Here is a 19,911-nt window from a genome sequence, read left to right as displayed (position 1 = left end):
TACCCATAATCTTTAATGGCTCCCCCAAGGGCAAATCAAATAACCCTTTATAGATAATACCTTCTTTTCTGAGATATTTATTGGACACTTTAAAGTCAAGGCTGCCTTTTAAGGCACCTTTGGAGACATCACCAAGACAACAAGTCAGGAAACGTTAGTAGCTACATTTCAGGAAATTTGTTATTAGTGTGTCAAAATTGTAGTCTCACTTTTGTTGCATTTTCTATTACTTTTCTACAATTTGATGCCACTACACCTTATCAAATAGTTCTCTTGTGCCGTTGTTAAAGATGGCTTTAGGCTAAGACGCACTCCGATAAAGCTTTGTTTCTCAGTCAGGGGCCTCTGTTTTCATTGCTCCATAGTCACTGGATCAGGAAGTAGGACCAAAGGAGGCGAGTCTAATGGCTCATCTCTAATTTGCAGTAAAAGTCTATTGGCCTGAAAGTACGCCAGCACCTCTCAAGGCAACTCTCAAGTGCTCCACTTACCAGCACTGGTTTGAGTATTTGCTTAAGAAGCAGGTTTCTGCTGGTTTAATGTTGGTTGGTGGGCTACTACTCTGTAATCAGCCCATCATGCTGAGAGCAAAACAAGATTAGCTTCAGCTACCAGCCTGGAGCTTCATCTTCCTAACAGCTGCATCTTCTCAGCAATGCACATCTAGTGTGTGTGTGCACCCAGCTGTAACTGCCCTGATAAGATGAAGAGTAGAGGACTGAGGACATTCCATCTTACAAACTGCACACACTCGCTTTGATCATTAACACGAATGCTGTGAGCAGATGTCACAGACATAGGGCGTCTGTAGTAAGAAGTGTCATCACATATGTCTCCTACAGACTTGTCTCCGGTCCCTGCCAGTTCCACAAGGGCAGCTAGCCTTTAACTATGGAATACATTTTGATAGAATGAGAGCCAATCTGTTTCCCATATGCCTTGATGATAACTTGTGAAATATAAAACTTCATCTCCAGAAATGCAAAGTAAAACTGGCTTTAAGTTTCAGAAAAAATCTAGGGCTTTCGGAGATAACCTCAAACATGTACTACATTACAGCTGATTGTACGATACATACTTTAAAAAGAACAATTTGGCCATAAATGTACATGGTTTGCTTTGGTAGTATTGTTCTAGAGATACGAGGCTAATATAAATAATAGCTACAGGAAGCTTATAGCCTCTTTTTTGGGCCAAAGGTGTCCTAAATTATCATACACTTAAAATCATAGATTCTAAATAATATTTACAAATATACAAATTAAAGAAAAAACAAGAGAAAGTGTCCTAGTAAGGTGTTGAAGCAACACAAGTTACCAGAGCAGCTTTAATGTACCCTGGCATAGGTTGTACAACTCACTGGAACTGTACTGGAGGGATTAACACTGTTCATTCAAATGATATTACCTCATTTGGTGTTTTGATGATGGTGACTTTTAGTGCTTTCTAACATGTTGGCCCAAAATCTCCCATAGGTGTTCAATTTCATACATCAAACATTAAGCTAATTAACCAAACACCAACCATATTTTCCATGTTTTTCACCCAACTGGCTTAACTGGCTTTTTCTTTTTTCTTTTTTTTTTTTACCTGATACATTTGTAACCAAACTATAATTCCTCTGGCTAATGTACTCTAATTCACTAGATCCAGTAGCTTGATTAAGGCTATAAGAAATAAAGAAATTGCTATTGTGGATAAAAGAACAAATATTTAGTCATTACCAAATAAAACCATAAGTTAAGACCATATAAATAACTCAGCCGACTCCTACATTTCCAAGTGAACTACACATATAAGCGAACTTGCTTGCTAATATACACATTGACATTCAGCAGCTCCTGTAGGTGAGGTACAACAGTCATTTAACTACTGGAAATAACAGAACAAATATTCTGTGACTAAATTTACTAATTTAAAACATTCACAAATATCTTAGCTGCCCACTACATTGGTAGGAAATCTCTAACCATTTATTACATACCAGACACACTTTCCAGAGAGTATGCACTTTCAGGGAGTTTTTTTTACTGCCTTAACCACATTTAGTTACAGCATTAGCATCACATTATCAGAATGACAAGAGCAAACTTAGAGAGTGTCAGTTTCAATTACAGCCAGATTTGGTTCAGTGTTTTCAAAGATACTTGAACACTATAGGGTATAATAACAAGCTAATCAAGGACTAGGCACAGAACAGGTGAACACAATAGGGTAACAAACCTATCTATCCATCTATCAATCAATCTGTCTGTCTGTCTGTCTATCTATCTATCTATGAGTTATTAATCTATACAGTATAACCAGAATATTTAGATTTTCCATGCACATATATCCATTGGCAAACATAACCAGAGTGAAAGAAAATGGTCATGTTGAATGCCATCTTGACATCTTGAATGCAGTTTGTAACCAACTTAAAAATTACAAATTACAAATAAATATTCAAAAAAAAAAAAAAAAACTGACCGGTTCCATAACCAGCCAGTAATCTTAAGTCACTTGTGCTGTCAACTACCAAGACTATAAACTGTATATACTGTATATATTGTGTGATAAACTGCTTACAAAGTACTTCATTCATACTTCATACATACAAAGTACTTCTTATTAGCACTATTACTCCCTTATGATTGGGAAATTAAACTTATATGTAATTAAAATAATAGCTATACTACTAAAGGAAATGCAGTTATTGACTGACTCATGTACAGCTTTCTTATTATCAGACTGCATGTAGTGCATGTAAAATCAGATTTTTAAAAACTGTCTTTTTCTCTCTTTCTCTCTCTCTCTCTCTCTCTCGGTAGGTGTACTCGGGTAAGAAGGTTCCAGCAGTGGACAGGATAACTGTGGGTGTCCCAGCTGCTGAGGTCAGTCAAAATTTCCAGCAGTGCTAATAAATCCACTATCAGCGTGTGTCTGTTACAATAATATCCACTGAGTACTATGTTGGTGTGTACATGTTTGTGTTTGCGATAGTGCTTCGGCCTACTGGGTATAAATGGGGCAGGAAAAACCACAACTTTTAAAATGCTGACTGGTGACATTCGACCCTCAGGTGGAGAAGCCTTCCTCAGTGGATACAGGTGAACACATTCAAGTACACACACAAACACATCAGTACCTCCAATCCAGACCTTCATAATCGTAACACTAATAACAATAATCCTAATACAAACCTTCACAATCTTAACCCGAATAACATTAACCCTAATCCTAACTTCTGTAACCATTACCTCAGTATACTGATATCAAACTGTAGTCTCAGTGAAACCAACAAAAGAGCTAAATAATAGAACCACATTTGAACATGAACTCAGAAAGAACTAGTATATCAAACTTGTTTAACTTTTTTTTTTTTTTTTTTTAATACAACTAGGAGTGTGTAATGGTTTTAAAAGCTGTAAACCAAGCTGATATCATGTAACCACAGTGCTGTCCAGGCTGTGATTCTCCTGGTTTTGATCAATGAATTGATTTACTGAGTCTCTCAGAAAAGACTTCTGAAGTCTTCTGAAACCTGTCAAAACTGATGAAAACTACAGGCTTTCCTGAACTATGTTTCTCTTTTCATGTACAGTAGCTCAACTACAAGTGAAGTTATAGCATTTTAAAGTCTGGATAGTCCCAAAAGTGAAAACCGCTTTTAAAAATTGAATTCTGACTGCAGCACACGAGCATCAGACATCAGCACAGACTTTCTAACAGCCAGTATCAGATTACAAACTGAATTGATTAGGCCCGTGATGGCCATTTCGCTACAGCACGTATCCAACAATGTGATCAAATTCTGACAATCACTGTGTGAGGAAATCACAGTTAGCTGGCAAGTTTTTAATCCTCATTACACAGACTCCTTATCCAACATGATCTTTGCAAGAAGATAGAAAATTCCATATTTTACACATATATTTACATATTATGTTTTCTTAAAGTTGAGGTATCAATGTATGTTATAGACAGGAAAAACTCAATTTTGGCCAAAACGCAATTTTTATCAATTCAGCCACATTGACATTCCATGGATTTTCCCAGACCACCACACACATGAGATCATTTTAGAGAGATCATTTCTGTAATTACTTCATCCCGGTCAAGGTTACAGTAGATCCAGAGTCTATCCCAGGGATTTATATTAGCCAACTGACACAGCAAAATTGAACAAAATATAGGCATATAAATAAAACTACTAGCCTTACCGGTTCAGTTTTGCTACCTAATGAAACATATTATGTTATTCTACATCAATTAATGATACTTTTTAAAAGTGATAAGGAACTCCTCACAGATGGTGACCTTAGCTCAGGAACGCTGGAGCTGTGAAGCGGTAACTCTACCCACTGCACCACCGTGCCTCTGTATTGTAATAAATAATACATTGTGCTATTAAACATGGTTTGTAATAATAGTTCAGCTGTGTGTATGGGTTAGGACAGGGATTGTTCTGGGCTGAATTTTTTCCACATGGACATCGCCACAATAAATAAACAAAGAACAGCAGTAGTGGCAGTAATAGAGACACAAATGGGACAGCGAGAAGAGATGGTTCTAGTGTTGGCTTATTTTGCAAAGGAAAAAAGATAAGACACATAAAGGAGGAAATTTGTTTGAGGTTCACCTCAAATGTGTTTATGCTGCTGCTTCCATGCAAACAAGCTAACAAGAGAACTGGAAACTGAACTTCCGTCGAAAAAAATGTCTCTCTCTCTCTCTCTCTCTCTCTCTCTCTCTCTCTGTAGCATTCGTACAGAGATGAGGCAGGTTCATCAGAACATGGGTTATTGTCCTCAGTTTGATGCTATTGATGACCTACTAACAGGACGAGAGCATCTGGAGTTCTACGCACGCCTCAGGGGGGTGCCAGAGAGGGAGGTCACCACGGTAACCACACACACACACACACACACACACACACACACACACACAAAATCACAGACACTTTTACTTTCAATGTCCACCATTTCAGTGGACAAAGGTGTATGCACTCATCTTTAATGCATAAACCCATGGAATAGGACACACACACAGGACGCTGCTAAATATTTCAAAGCAAAATGTGTGTGTGTGTGTGTGAGAGAGAGAGAGAGAGAGATTCTGTGTATATCAGTATGGCAGCCTTTGATCCTGCGGCCAGTCTTGCCTGGGCATAATGCCTGCTGGCACATATACACTCACTACCATTCTTTCTCTCTCTCACACATACACACACACACACACACACACACACACACACACACATCTACAGTAGGGGGCCTTTATATGCATGGCTCTTCTGTTTGACCTTTTGTCCCATCCAAGGACTCAGCCTTCACTAAAGCCTTTGCTGCCCTGTGGCATAGCACACACACATTCACACACACACACACACACACACTCAAGTGAGTTCAGACACAAAACACGAGTAAAATGGGTAAAAGAATATAAGTACAACATGTAACTTGGTTACAGTTACAGGGTATGTCTATAGTACACAGTATGTACAATATATGATAACATTTAATATTACTATTATTAGGAAAGCGTGTGAAACCAGTAGACCAGTATGAATGAGCAGATGGTATACAAAACCAGTTAGTAAGTTCTTAAAGGTTAAGAAAAATCTTTAATATGTTTAATTAAATATATATTTTTTCTAATATCCAACATAGGACTACAATGATCTAAATAAATCTCTACAGCTGTTCCTATTATAAAAAATCTGATTGTAAAAAAAAATTAAAAATAAAATTTATTTATTTATTCATTCAAAAATAGTCTTTATTTTCAGCCTGTGAAATTTTTTTTACCAGTGTGAATGGATGGACGAAAGGAAAGGGATGAACAGACTTAGGAATAATCAGCAATTTGCCAACAATTAGAATTTTGTACTTCATTAATGAACGTCATACTTTTTATAGTTACAATTAATGTTGTGGAATGTCCTTAACACCTTCTGACCAATCAGAATTGAGAAATTTCTAGCTCTCGCTCTCTCTCTCTCTCTCTCAGGTAGCAGAGTGGGGGATACAGAAACTGGGTCTGGTGAAATACTCCAACAAATCTGCAGGTACCTACAGTGGAGGGAACAAACGCAAGCTGTCTACAGCCATGGCTCTGATTGGCTGCCCTCCTCTTATCTTTCTGGTAGGAAACACCAACCAGTATATTTTAGTATGTACTATGTCCTTGTAGAAGTGTGTACTATGCAGCAGTAATTAATGGCCAGCTTGAGTGAATCCTGCATCAAACCCAGTCCAACCTTTCCATCATATACATACACACTAGATCAAGACTGAACTTGAAGGACAAAATGTAAAAACAGTGCTCTGGGTCATTGTTAATATAATTTCGCACACAACCTAGTGTTGAAATTTAAAGCACACACCACTTTGTTTGCATGGATTAAAATCTCATTCGGACCTGCGGGCCAACAAAATCTGAGTGTGAAATCTACCAAATGAACCCCGACAGTCCTTCTCAGAAAATGTAATTAAAGATAAGCTTAATGTTGGGATCGCATTTGCAGCACCTCATAGCTCTGTTTCATAAAAGATTATTCCTGGATGAACAAGAGCTCGAAGTGGTCAAGTTAAAACGTGCTTAGTGAGCACTCCATCCTAGAAGAGTGTCCTTCGATGCTCTCACGAAAGCATACAATAGAGTCCAAAAGTTTTTTGATGCAATAAGTTATATAAAAAAAAAAAAACACAATTTTGTCAAAGTTTCATGGCCAATATTCCATTATTATTCAACTGTAGAAGTTCATATGGACTGAAAGTACTAGGGACAATAATTGCTAACACTTAACGCTTACAGAAGAGTCAGCTGCAAGTACTGGACAGTAGTTTCAGCTGTAAGTACTTTCGTTTTTGTGGAGAGATGTTTATTTAGCATTTTTTCAAGGAGTCTCCGAAGACTTTCTCATGTCAGGGCTTTTCAGACACGAGAAAGTCTTCAGGAAGGACGGCCTTGAAGTTTCTTGCTAACATTACATGCTGCATCTTTTGCATAACAACAAAAACAAAAATCTGAAAAAAGAGAGAGGCTAACAGGAGTGCATTCCTAACATAATTTGATCATTTGGAAATATGAAGCAAAAATCTATCTGCATCTATCTAAACATAATGTGTGAATTTCACAAAATGCTAAAAGTAGGTGGATTTGATTTGTTTGATTGCAAATAATGTTTTTTTTTTCTGGAAAAACAAGGATCAAATGAGTATAATACTGATTTTTTTTTTTTTTTTTTGATAAATGATCAAATAAAAGTAGATCTTGGTAGTACACACAGACCATTTTTGGCTCAGACAATGCAGAGCAGTATGTGTATGCGTATGAAGAACTGGAGTACTGTGTCTTCTGCAGCAGAAATGATGGGCCAGCACTGGCACAGTGAAGCTAATCCCCTGTGTGTGTGTGTGTGTGTGTGTGTGTGTGTGCATGTGAGTACGTATGTGTGTATGGATAATCTTGCCCTTTATGACTTTTGGCTCTTTTGTTTGGCTGAGAATCTTTCCTGCTTCCAAATGCCTGCAGAGAACCTGTGTGTGTCCCAAGAAGTCATGTTTTGGTCGAGTCCCTGCAAGCCTGCAGAAAGTCAGATGTGATATATTTCCATTATTTTATGGCCTGAACTAAAATAGCAATTAGGACACAGATGATTTTTAGACATGCATTTGATTTTTTGGAAGTTAGGAGTCCTGAGTGCTCACAAACTCTGGCAGTTACTCTGTGTCCTGCTAAACCCCTCTGTACCTGTATTTGTGTGCAGGATGAGCCGACCACAGGGATGGATCCTAAAGCTCGCCGTTTCCTGTGGGACTGCATCCTCAGTGTGATCAAAGAGGGTCGTTCAGTCATCCTCACCTCACACAGGTGCTTCTCATTACACCTTACACACACACACACACACACACAGGTGTCTCTCATTATGATCTGTCTACATGTGATAAAACATTAGTCCTCAGTTCTTAATTGTAGGTAAGCTTTCCCTAGTGTTCTCTGTCTTTGTTAATTGGTGTGTGTGTGTGTGTGTGTGTGTGTGTATGTGTGTGAGAGATAGAGAGAGAGAGTGTGTCCCTGGTTGTAATGAATCTCAAGGGAAGTGCAGACCAGACACAATCACTTTTCTCTTCCGCATGTGTAACCAGCACCTAATCACCCATAACAGAACCAGGTGTCCAGTGCATACACACACACACACACACACACACACACACACACACGCACACATAAATAGTGTCATTAGTAATTGTCTGTCTGGGCAGTTGCACCCCTTAAATACCTGCTAACAATAAATCCCTAACTCATGAAGACTGATGTGTGTGTGTTTCTGTGTGTGTGTGTGTGTGTGTGTGTGTGTGTTACACACTATATCAATATATGTATATATCTCTTTCTTCAGTATGGAGGAGTGTGAGGCTCTGTGCACTCGGATGGCCATCATGGTCAATGGACAGTTTAAGTGTCTGGGCAGCATTCAACATCTAAAGAGCAGGTATGAGTCTCTCCCTCTGTGTGTGTGTCTGTGCGTGTGTGCGTGCGTGTGTGTCACTGTTTACGTGTTTCTGCACCCCCTGAGGTCATATCTTGTGCTTGTGCCCATATGTCCAACATAAAAGGTGAGATCTGTACAACACTAAATGTCAAATACAGAGTAGGAGGTCACCGTGTTTGTGTGTGTGTGTGTGTGTTGTGAGGAAAAATGTTTTTTTTCCTCACAGGAATGAAGGGATGAATCTCTCTCTCTCTCCCTCTCTCTCTCTCTCTCTCTCTCTCTCTCACACACACACACACACACAGTTTTTGTAATTTTGTCCTGTAAATCTTGAAAATCAATAAAAGCTAGCGCTGATGGTGTTTGTGTGCTTTCTCTTTTTCTCTTTTTTTCTCCTCAGGTGAGAGGATAACTGACTGAGTTCTCTCTCTCTCTCTCTCTCTCTCTCTCTGTTTCTACTCTTCTCCTATTCCCCATCACTCACTTTTCTGTATGTATTTCCTTTAAGGATGCATCAGTACCAATATTCATAATAATAGCACTATCAGGTATTCATCCAGTACCATACCAACCTGATATTATGTGACATGTACATAGTGTACCTCACTAATGGTAAACAAACAACAAGAAGTGGCAATGATCTGGATGTATTTGACAGTCAAAGCAGACTGCAAACTGTGCTATGCAAAAATATCAAGAGGAAGAATTACTCATATTCCCCAATAGAAGTAACCTGATAAAACATGCTCAAAGCAAATGCTTGCTAAATGAGATAAAATGTAAGTGAAAAAGGTAAGTGAAAATAACAGCTCTTACCCAGTATGTGGTTCTTGATAATCAATGACTAGTAGTCAAAACAAATGTTTTTTTTTTTTCGAAGTGAAACAAAACCAATATAAGGTGATGTAATATAATGTAATGTTAATGTAGCTAGCTAATACACTTCATTTAAAATCAACTAGCTAACATTATAAAGAACAAGCCTGGTAGCCTAAGAACATGAACACACATGTAGACTTTTCATGGCCACTAAGGAAACGTAAATAAAATGCTAAATAAAATGTTGATAAATACTAAGTCGGTATCAGTATCACTGTTGTTACCAAATACTTGCTATTGATGCATCCTTTCTTTTTATTTCTCTTTTGCTTTAGCTCCCTCTGTCTTGTTCACACTTACTCTTCTCTCTCTCTCTCTCTCTCTCTATCTTTCCTTCCCCTGGCTGTTGTAATTAATGATTCAGGAGGCGTGGGTGTGCTTAATGAGTGAAGAAGTGATTAGGTCTGTCTTTTTCTTTCTCACTTGTGTTTCTCCCTCATTGAGAGCATACTGTGTGGTGCAGCATCACACTAGGATAAAAGCTACATCCCTCCATTACTGTCTCTTCATCCCTCCACCCCCTGTCTCTCTTTCCTCTTTCCCCCACTTTCTAACCTGGTGTGTGTGTTACTAGGGTAGCCTCAGCTTGAGAACATTTGGTTGTTTGCTGGAGTATTAAAGGGGATAACATGGCTCTGATTGGGTTATGGGTGAAAACACATTGGAGGAGGTAGAGGAGGAAGCAGGGACGAATTTGTTGCATGATATTTCTCATTATCCTTCCTACAAAAGGTGGCTGGAGTGGTTTGGGGATTTTTTTGTGCGTTTGGGTGTGAGCAATAATGTGTGTCTGACAACAGGGGCTGCTGGAACATTCCATCACCTTACCACCTAGCAGCAACGCGCTCCCTCCTCCCCTTATTACATCACCTTATCTTTCCTCTCTCTCAGCCCATTGCTTCATCTCTTCCTTTCCTTTTGCTGCCACCTCTAGGACAACAGCTGTTTTTAATCACCAACACCATGGAGTCCAGCATATGCACACCCACACAAGCAAACAAACATAAACAGGCGCCCTCTGGTAACAGAGTTCTGACAAAGCCTTTAAGTTTAAATAAAGAAACAAACACAACGTCCCTGAAGAGCACAGCTACCCAGCAGGCTAAGCCTATTGAATCTTTCATATTATACCGCAGTGCCAATATCCTCGTTTTATTATGTTATTGTTTCTAGAGTAACAACTCATTTACAAGTGGACAATATATAACATAATATATAACATAATATAAGGTTAAATAAACATAATTTAAAAAATGAGTTGCTATTTACCAAATAAATCATACAGTATAAGCATTAATATGGTGAAGTTTTCTGATAGCAGACATTTACAGTATTTAAAATTTATGGAAGGAGTCTCCAGTGTCAGTGCTTTGTAGCAGTCGGTAAGTTTTCCGTCATGGGAGAGTCTTCAGGACAGAGGTGAACACACTTTCTGTTCTTTCCTTAGCATGCAAGCTTCATTCTTTTGTCTTATTCGTCGTATTTTGTATCAGTGATAACACGAACTAGCTTGTCTCATGGACGTTCCACAACATTAAATGTAACTATAAATGGTTAAAAAAGCATGACGTTGTTGATTAAAAAGTTGTTCAATAAAAATTGTGATTGTTGGTAAATCACTGTGGTATAACATCCGGATATGCTGTTATAGGAAAATAATGGCTGTTTGCTTTGTGTCAGGCTGCATCATACCACCTTGTTGTGGATTACTTTCCTATAACAGCATGCCCCACTGTGTTTTATTCCTGACCTATGTGGACACTTAGAAAAAATTGCTTCCTCAATGTGTCTTTCAATACTGAAGAGTTCTTCAAGACTTATTTTCTTCTAAAATCTCGACCTCTCAAAATGACTGGGAAACCCTCTCTGATATGATGGATCATGGATCATGGTTGACTTCGCGCTCTGATCCCAGCTTCCTAACAAGCTGGAGTGTATGAAGGAAAGAACTTCACTGCCTATAAGTTTGGAACCTATAAGGTTTCTCTGGAAGGACAAGCTGAAGAACTCTTAAAGATTTGACTGCAAACGTACCCCTTTTCTAAACAGTATAACTACAGTAAATTATTATAAAATGATTATAAATTATTATTATTAAATTATTATAACACTGAAAACATGCTGCCCTGCGATGTCCTGGTGTCCTACCTTGGTTGTATTCTGGACTCACATCCAGTGTTCCCAGGGTTTGGATCTGGATCTTCCATGACCTTGACCACGATAAACCAGATGCTGAAGATGAACGAATGAATACATTGAAATTAATAAGAAAGTGAGGACTGTGCTGTATGTCTGGAGCCACCGTTTAGTGTATAGGTTAACTCAGTAATTTAATAACTAAGCAGTCCCTTAAAAAATTCTGAATAGAGAATTGATCAAGTTGACAGAAATTTGCTCATTTTGTACAACACACACTATTGAAGCTTGTATTCAAATATCATCAGGAGGAACTTCTGGTAGCCTAAGTTAGCTAGCTAGCAAGGACTTGCTATCACTAAGGCCAAGAACACAGCACCTTCCGAACTCTTATAGAAAACTTTTCAAGGTACCCCTAGTTGCCCCGGAAATTACCAGAAAGTGGAATTCTTGGTTTAAGAAAGTGCCACGTATTTTGGTGTTTTTGTGCAACTACTCTAATACATTAAATGCACCATCTGTTAAAGTTGAGCATCCAAGTACTCATATATGCAACATTACTTTAAAGTAAAGTTTAAAAATTCTCAAATTTTTGCCTCATAAGTTTCTTCATTGATCCTACCTTTTTTACATTAGTTATTAGTGTAGCCAAACCGAAGGATAAGAGTATGTAGTGTCCTTCAAAGAATCCGTAAAGACCAGAGCAACAGTATTCCTGGCTTGTTCCTGGAGTGGAAATGATGTCCATCATATCACTCTTCTTGTAGGTCTGGCAGCAGGATCTGTGTGAAGACATCACTGATGTTTTCAGGGGAATATTCATTTCAATAAGCATTATCCTCTTCTTGATCAAAGGAGTTGAAATTCCAAGTAATCCTCAGCAAATATTTATAAAGTATAATTATATTGATATGAGATGTGCTCTTTGCTCCACACCTCCAAGATGAAGGGATGGAGTTCTCTAGGGGGGTTATTGTTTCTCGAGATGTGCAGTTTAGACTTAAAATAAGTGAGTAGGAGGTCTAGACCCTGGATGGCATACAGGGCCTTGAGCTCCCTTAGGATCTGAATGGTTTAGAAGATTTTGGAGTTTTCACTTCACCTCTAGGCTGTTTGGTTTGTTATTAGACTCAATCTGCATCTATTGAGGGAAAGTGAAAGAAAGTGAAGTGCAACTTTTTGGGCCAAGGAGAATTTTCATAACACCTGACCTTGCAAATATGTCTGTTTATCTGCACAAAATTGAATTTCCTGTTTGGGCCATTACTTATTCGTACATGGTTTCTTTTCCCCCTCTTTAGTCTTGCACACACATACACACCCTTTTCGTGTTTGAAGAAGACTCGTGACTCATCTTAATCAATCACTCTATAAACATAAACATTTTTATGGCTCCGCCTCCATCAGCCTCTAAGTAAACACAAATACAGAGGCATCCAATAAAAACTCCCCATAAGCCTGTCCTTCACCAATCAAATCGCTCTTTTACCACCCTCTTGTCACTTGTCGCAGACATTAGAGCGTCTCTCTCTCTCTCTGTCTGTCCTCTCGGCTGCTGTTTTTCAGGACATAAAGCTACAAAGCACCTTAATGCAGTGCATTAATGCTGAGTACACGGGAAGTGTTTTATAAGATCGTCTAAAGTTTGGACCTGCCTACAGACAGTCACTTTGGGAAAGACAATAAATCAGAACTGAATTTGATGTGAGGACAGGCACACATAACAGTACCCACATCTCTGTGCCTGTAAAATGCACATGCTCTGTGATTGGCCTGCCAGATTATAGTCTTTTGCCACGACCTATAAGCTCTGAACTTGCTTTCTGAAGTGTGTAGCATGTGACCTTCACCGTGCCACAAACGGCAGTAAGTGAAGCCTAATACCTTTGGATTGATAATTGCTTATTTTATTAAATAAATGAGGTTTTCATAAATACATTTAGATTTAATTCAGATTAAAAATGCCCTAATGGCGCATTACATGTTTAAAATACATGGAGCGTCTCCGACTGAGTGCACTTTCTCTTTCTGATACAGTGGAGTCCGTGCTTGAATTTCTGATACAGTGGAGTCCATGCTGAGCCTGTGTTCCTGTCTCTTTCTTGTATTTTGGGACTGACAGAAACACGAGCTGAACCTTTACTGAGATTGGAAGCAAGGTCTTTGTTCCTGTTACTACCAGTGATAAAAGTAGGGGATGCATCCCAAAACTCTAATTAAAGCGTCCTTGATTCCTCAAACCTACGTCTTTCATCCTGTGACCCTGAAATCAATCAGCTGCCATTGTTTAGGAAATACCAATTCTTAAAATGTCCTTGCAGGCATCAAAGGAGAAGAAGATAGAAGGCTTGTAGATCAAGGATAGACCAGTGCTTCCTAATTGGAATTTTTTTAGCAAAAAAAAATGTAATCCTACAGTATAAATGGTTGGTCTTTATAAAAAGAAAATGGTAATAAACCACAAATATAAAATTAATTATCTTACTTAAATAAGCAAAGGGATTAGATGATAGTCAGTAAAAGTGCCTTGCTTTAAAAAATTGTCATATGAGATTTCAAGTGATGATTAGAATCTTGATTAGGCTACAGTGTATAATGTACACATGCAATCATGTTTAAATGAAGGTTAATTCCATGTGTAATCATTATATAGAACCGTTAGTCTAATCCAAACCCATGTTCTCCCAGTACATATGTTCTCCCCGTGTCTGCGTGGGTTTCCTCCGGGTTCTCCGGGCTTCTTCTGACATCCCAAAAACAAGCCAGTTGGTGGTCGGGCTACTCTAAACTGCCCCTGAGTGTGAATGAATGTGTGAATATGTGTGTGAGTGGTGGCTTGCAATGGACTGGCGTACCATCCAGGGTGCATTTCTGCCTCATGTTCGGGTGTTCTGGTGATAGACTCCAGATCCACTGTGACTCTGATAAGGATAAACATTACTGAAGATGAATAAATGGATGAACACGTGACCAAATAAATCACATTTCTTTACAGTGATGATACAGCGAGCAAGAATGTCTAAATTAGCAAATATGCTTGTTCTCAATTCCTCCGGTCCTTGTTTCCTTTCACCGTTTCCTCACCTCCTTGGAAGGAGGGCTAATGATGTAAGGAAGAGAAGCAAGATGAAATAAGATGGTGCAGTTAAAAAAAATAAGAAGCACTCATTGTTGCTACACCTGTGTATTCCAGTGAAGGAGGCGTAGCATCGATACCTGTCAATCTTAGTGAAGGCAGTGTGGTCTTGAAATTTCCAATACTAGTGAAGGATGCATGGCCAGGCCTAGCGAAAGAGATGTGGCCCTTGTGCCTGTCAGTTCTAGTGGCGAAGTAGAGGAGGCGTGGCTACTGTTACTATTATAGATGAGGATATGAGTAATATTGAATTACAGCATGAAATCTCACTCTGCCCTTGAAATAAATACAGTAGCCAACATCTAATCATAAGCTATTTCCTCAACGCTCTTCACTGAGAAATTCACAAACACACACACACAAACACACACATTCACACACACTGAACAGTGTAATAAGTCCTGCTTCCCTGTGCATGACTTACGAATTGTTCCTAACACATATCACAATGAGTAAATAAAACATTAGGGGATTAATTAAGCAGAAAACAGCAGGTTGTGAGAGCTCTAATGACAAACTAACAAGAGGAGCACTGTTCCACAAACACAGAAACACACACACACACACACACACGCACACAGCAGGATCTATTGATAAATGCAGTCAAACATTAACTGGTAGATCAGTATTTAAGCATGTGTGGATCCAGACACAGGGAGATGAGAACTGAGGAAAAAAAAAAGTGTGTGTATTTTGCATAGAAAATTATAAGCCCATGGAGAGATGGATAATATTAACCATATGCTCCTTGTGCCATCTTCACATCAGCCACAGCGTGGGTTTGCACACAGATGTTTCCCATAACTTGGCTCAATTGCTCTGATGTGTGATTATAATATTGTGCGCATGTATGTGTGTGTGTGTGTGTGTGTGTGGATGGGTTTGGAAGGTTTTAAATAAATGCAACCTGTAGAAATGGTGCTTTTAGATATCTGATATCTTTTACACGTTGTAAAGAGCGGTGTTGAATTCTCCAATCTGACTGCTCAGAAGGTGTCTGTATTAATTGTTGCTCTAATGCATTATCGATTGTATATTAACAACTTTGACTTGTATGCCAGATGCTCCACATAATCTAAGACTAATAATACATTAAAAAAAATGTCTTGTGATTTAACAAAGAAAAACATGTAATTGTTTTTATGAAGTCTTCTCGAAGGAGATGTTTATTTAACATTTCTGGAAGAAGTCTCCAGTGTCAGAGCTTTGTAACATTTAGTAGCGATGGAGGACTTTGCGGTTTTTCAGTAAAATAACATGCTCTTTTTTTTGTCTTATTATCATCAAGAGAGGTAAAAAGAGAGGCTGGTGAAACAGGGAACAACTGTTTTGCAGCTGCATAAGTGATCACAAGAACTAACTTGTCTCACAGACATTACATGTCACTATAAATGGTTAAAAATTACAACATGTTACTCAATAAAATTTTTAAAATTGTAATCATTGGCAAGTTGCTGTCTTGTAAGAGAAATAAAACACTTCAGGACGTGTTGTTACCGGAAACTAATGAAGTATCAACAGTAATTCCGCTTTGTGTCAAGATGCATCACAAAACCAAATCATTGATTATTAGTCATTATTATTATTATTAGTCATTATAATATATGTATAAATATTATAATGTTTGGACTGTTTGGTCTGTTCTCTGATTCAATTATTCAATTTCCTTCTTTCATTTAAGCCATAAATCACTACTGTACTTTTCATAGCTCTGTGTGTGTGTGTAGAGGCTGTCTTTCTGTGAGCGAATATTTCATAGACACCACTACTTGTAGGTCAGCAGTGCTTGATTGGTTTCTCAAACTCCAACATCAGAAATGGTGTTCTCAAATGAATAAATCACATTTTGAGCCCCAATTCCATTTAATGGTCATTTATGGATGTGATTTTGCCGTAGAACTTTCAATATTGTGTGCTTTATTGCCGTAATTTCCACCAAAGTGAACCTGGAATGTGGAACCTTAATATCTGTAATATTAGCTATATAACCCATAATGATATGATTTTATATTTTAGCAATATATTGCTTGAGTCCTAGTTTATGTTAATGAATTAAAAGAACATTTTAAGTTTATGATGGTGTGCATGAGAGTATTTATTTATCTCTTTAATAAGAATACATGAGCGTTTTGAACTATTGGTGACATTTAAGTTTTTTTCAAGATTTCCAAATGGTTTGCTTTTGAGTATTGAGGTTGGGGTTAGGCGTTACACGCTTTAACCAGAGTAACATACATTTCAATGGCAATACCCAATAAAAATAGTGATACATGTGTGTGTGTGTGCATGTGTGTGTGTGTGTGTGTGTTTGTGTTTGCAGGTTTGGAGACGGCTACACAGTGATCGTGCGTGTCAGAGGCGGTCCGGCTGATCTGAGCGCGGTTGAGGAGTTTGTGACTCAGGCGTTCCCCGACAGTGTGCTGAAAGAGAAACACCACAACACGCTGCAGTACCAGATGCCCCACAAAGAGGGCGCTCTCTCACATATCTTCAGCCAGTTCAGCAGAAACCAACACACACTGGGAGTGGAGGATTACTCAGTCTCTCAAACCACACTGGATCAGGTAACACACACACATACTGAGACTGACAAAAAGAGAGAAAGAGAAAAAGAGATACAGTAATTACATGTTAATGGTTAACAACTTACTCACTGGAGTCCTTTTTTTATGTGGCTGAAGGCCTTTTTGGTTTTTACACCAAAGTAGTGAGCATATATAGTGAATAGGAAGCCATTTTGAATGTAAGCTGGAGTTTAATATTAAAAACATTCCTAAGTGAAGATGTCAGATTTTTTTTTTTTTTTTTACATGAATCAAGGGTAGCAGAAGAAAAGTAAACTCTCCAATCTTTACATGATTACTTGTCAAGAACGAGTGGTTGAATGTTCATAGGCTTTATGTGAAATTATCACCGATTTTGGAAACAGGATCAAGGTCACAGCAAGGTCAAATGTCTAAAATAGTTTTTCTTCATTAGCTTCCTTCCCGCTTGTCAAACAGAGATCTTACTTACACGTTCAAGTTCAGGAAATCAAGTCGTGTTTCTGACTGGCTAAAATATTTGCCATCAGTCCGTCCATGCGTCTGTCCAAGATTCTCGTTAACATGATATCTCAAGAATGAGTGGTTGCATGTTTGTAGGATTTATACGGAATTGCAGATGAACTGATTAGATTTTGGAATTGATCCAAACAGGTTCAAGGTCAGAGAAAGGTCAAAAGTCTGACACAGTTTTGCTTAAATAGCTTCCTTCCTGTTTAAAGTGTATTGTATTTTAAGAGTGTTTCTGCCATACAAATTAATAACAAGAAGGACTAGATCATGTGCTGGTGGTGGAGGCGTCCCTGTCGATGCCATTGGCATTGAGGTCTATTTGTTTCAGATAATCGAGCAAGTTGAATGTCGCAGTCTATCTTTTCACTGATTATCAGTGAACGCTTGGTTTATCAGTGAGGCTGACTACTAACAACAGTGTTGGGTACTGATTTTTCAACAATCAACTCAGCACTCAGAATGTGTGTGTGTAAGAGAGAGAGAGAGAGAGAGAGAGAGAGAGAGAGAAAGAGAGAGAATTCTGAAAGGTCAGTTATCCTCTCATCTGAAGAGAAAAAAGAGAAAAAGAGAAAGCACACACATGCACCATCAGCGCTAGCTTCTATTGATTTTCAAGATTTACAAGGCAAAATGACAAAAAAAAAAAAACCCTGTGTGTCTGTGTGTGTGAGAGAGAGAGAGAGAGAGACTGCAGAGAGGTTAATTGTCTGTTCTGCCTCAGTGCTCACCCAACAGACAGCACAAAATGCACATGCTCATTAATCTGAATGTCCTAGAGACATGTCAATCACACACACACACACACACACACGAATCTGATATGCATTTTTTTAAATGAGTGATACAGTTTATCTGAATGCTTTTTTTTATGTATCTTTCTCAGGTGTTTGTGAATTTCGCACAACAGCAGCACGATGCTGAAGATGGTGTGTACGAGAATCCTGTAGATCTGAGTGACGAAATACCAATGCAGTCGCAAACACACACACACACACACACACACACACAATCACAATGAATAATGACTGAATAGATTCTCATAGTAAGATGCATAGAGAATAAGGCCACACTCTTCTTCTTCACTGGAGCTCTCAGGAATTTGATAGAAACAAAATGTATATTTTTATTGTTGTAAATCTTTTTATCCCCACATTGCAACTGTTTTATTTTTAAAATGCATAAATGAATGTTCTGAGGAACCAGTCAGCTTCAAGCTGTAACAGAAACATGCCAAAAACAGACTTGAATGACAATGTTCAATTATGTGTCTTCATTATCGTTTTTTTTTTTTTTTCAGTCTTAGCTAATACATGACCAGTCTAGAATAAGTTTGATATCTTTATTGTGAACTCACCCAAGATGGAAAATATTGGCAAAAATGTATCAATTGTCTTCATGGATTATCATCATCATGAGCATCAACATCCCCATCATTCACCACTTCACATTATAATACATGCATTTTACTATGGACCAAAGTGCAATATTTATAAATCTTTCAATTATAGACATCAATTATAGACAAATTCACAGTCTTCTCAATGAAGGTAGTTTTCTGTTCTTTGTTTTTTTTTTGTTTTTGTTTTTAGAAGAACCTGTTAACGTACCACTGTGAAATACTTGATATTCTACTGGCACTCCTTTTGGTAGCACTTTGTAAAAAGTCTATGATCATAAATCTTTATAACAATTAAATGTGAATATTAAATAACATTAAGTCTTTGCTAATTTGGTTACAAAAAAAAGCATTTTAATTAACTTTTAATAATACCTCATAAAGTATCATAAAGATTGAATAAACCACTGTGTTTCACTGTAAACATGAAATATATAAAATGATAATTCCAATAGACACAATTACAGTAACCATGGAAACAGAGCTGAACAGCCCTTGCACAGTTTTTCAATGGTCTTGGTTCCAGAAGGCCAGTAGATACGTTGGCCATATTTGCTAATAAATTAGCCATTCTAAAGCAATCGAGACTGAACAATATAATCCCAATAGATGCCAATCACGGTAACCATGGAAACCCAGCTGAACAGTAAACGCCCATTTCTTTCAGTGGTCTTGGTTGCAGGACAATAGATACAGGAAGTTAGCAAGCAAACAAATAAATTTACTTACAAATTAGCCATGCTAAAACAATGAACAGTGAAGAACATCAAAATTAGAATAATGTAATACAAATAACATGTTCACAACATGTAGAAGGTGTAAAATCTCT

The 19,911-nt window shown here is 38.0% G+C and overlaps 1 protein-coding gene across 4 annotated transcripts in view; it reads left to right on the top strand.

The window, feature by feature from the left end:
- The window catches only part of LOC113545719 (phospholipid-transporting ATPase ABCA1), a 148,509-nt gene extending 129,112 nt beyond the window's left edge, over positions 1–19,397 (top strand). For all 4 annotated transcript variants that reach the window (XM_053230879.1, XM_053230878.1, XM_034301178.2 and 1 more), the window contains 8 exons: positions 2,811–2,873; positions 2,983–3,089; positions 4,743–4,884; positions 5,992–6,126; positions 7,754–7,857; positions 8,387–8,479; positions 16,951–17,194; positions 18,570–19,397. In XM_053230879.1, the coding sequence (XP_053086854.1) occupies positions 2,811–2,873; positions 2,983–3,089; positions 4,743–4,884; positions 5,992–6,126; positions 7,754–7,857; positions 8,387–8,479; positions 16,951–17,194; positions 18,570–18,704 (1,023 nt within the window). In that variant the 3' untranslated portion in view covers positions 18,705–19,397. The remainder of the gene's footprint in view (positions 1–2,810; positions 2,874–2,982; positions 3,090–4,742; positions 4,885–5,991; positions 6,127–7,753; positions 7,858–8,386; positions 8,480–16,950; positions 17,195–18,569) is intronic.
- Positions 19,398–19,911: the final 514 nt, after the last annotated feature.

This window comes from Pangasianodon hypophthalmus, chromosome 28 (assembly GCF_027358585.1).
Source record: "Pangasianodon hypophthalmus isolate fPanHyp1 chromosome 28, fPanHyp1.pri, whole genome shotgun sequence".
NCBI classification, from domain to species: Eukaryota; Metazoa; Chordata; class Actinopteri; order Siluriformes; family Pangasiidae; genus Pangasianodon; species Pangasianodon hypophthalmus.
Note: the sequence above shows the minus strand (reverse complement) of the source record. Positions and strands in the feature narration are given on the sequence as shown.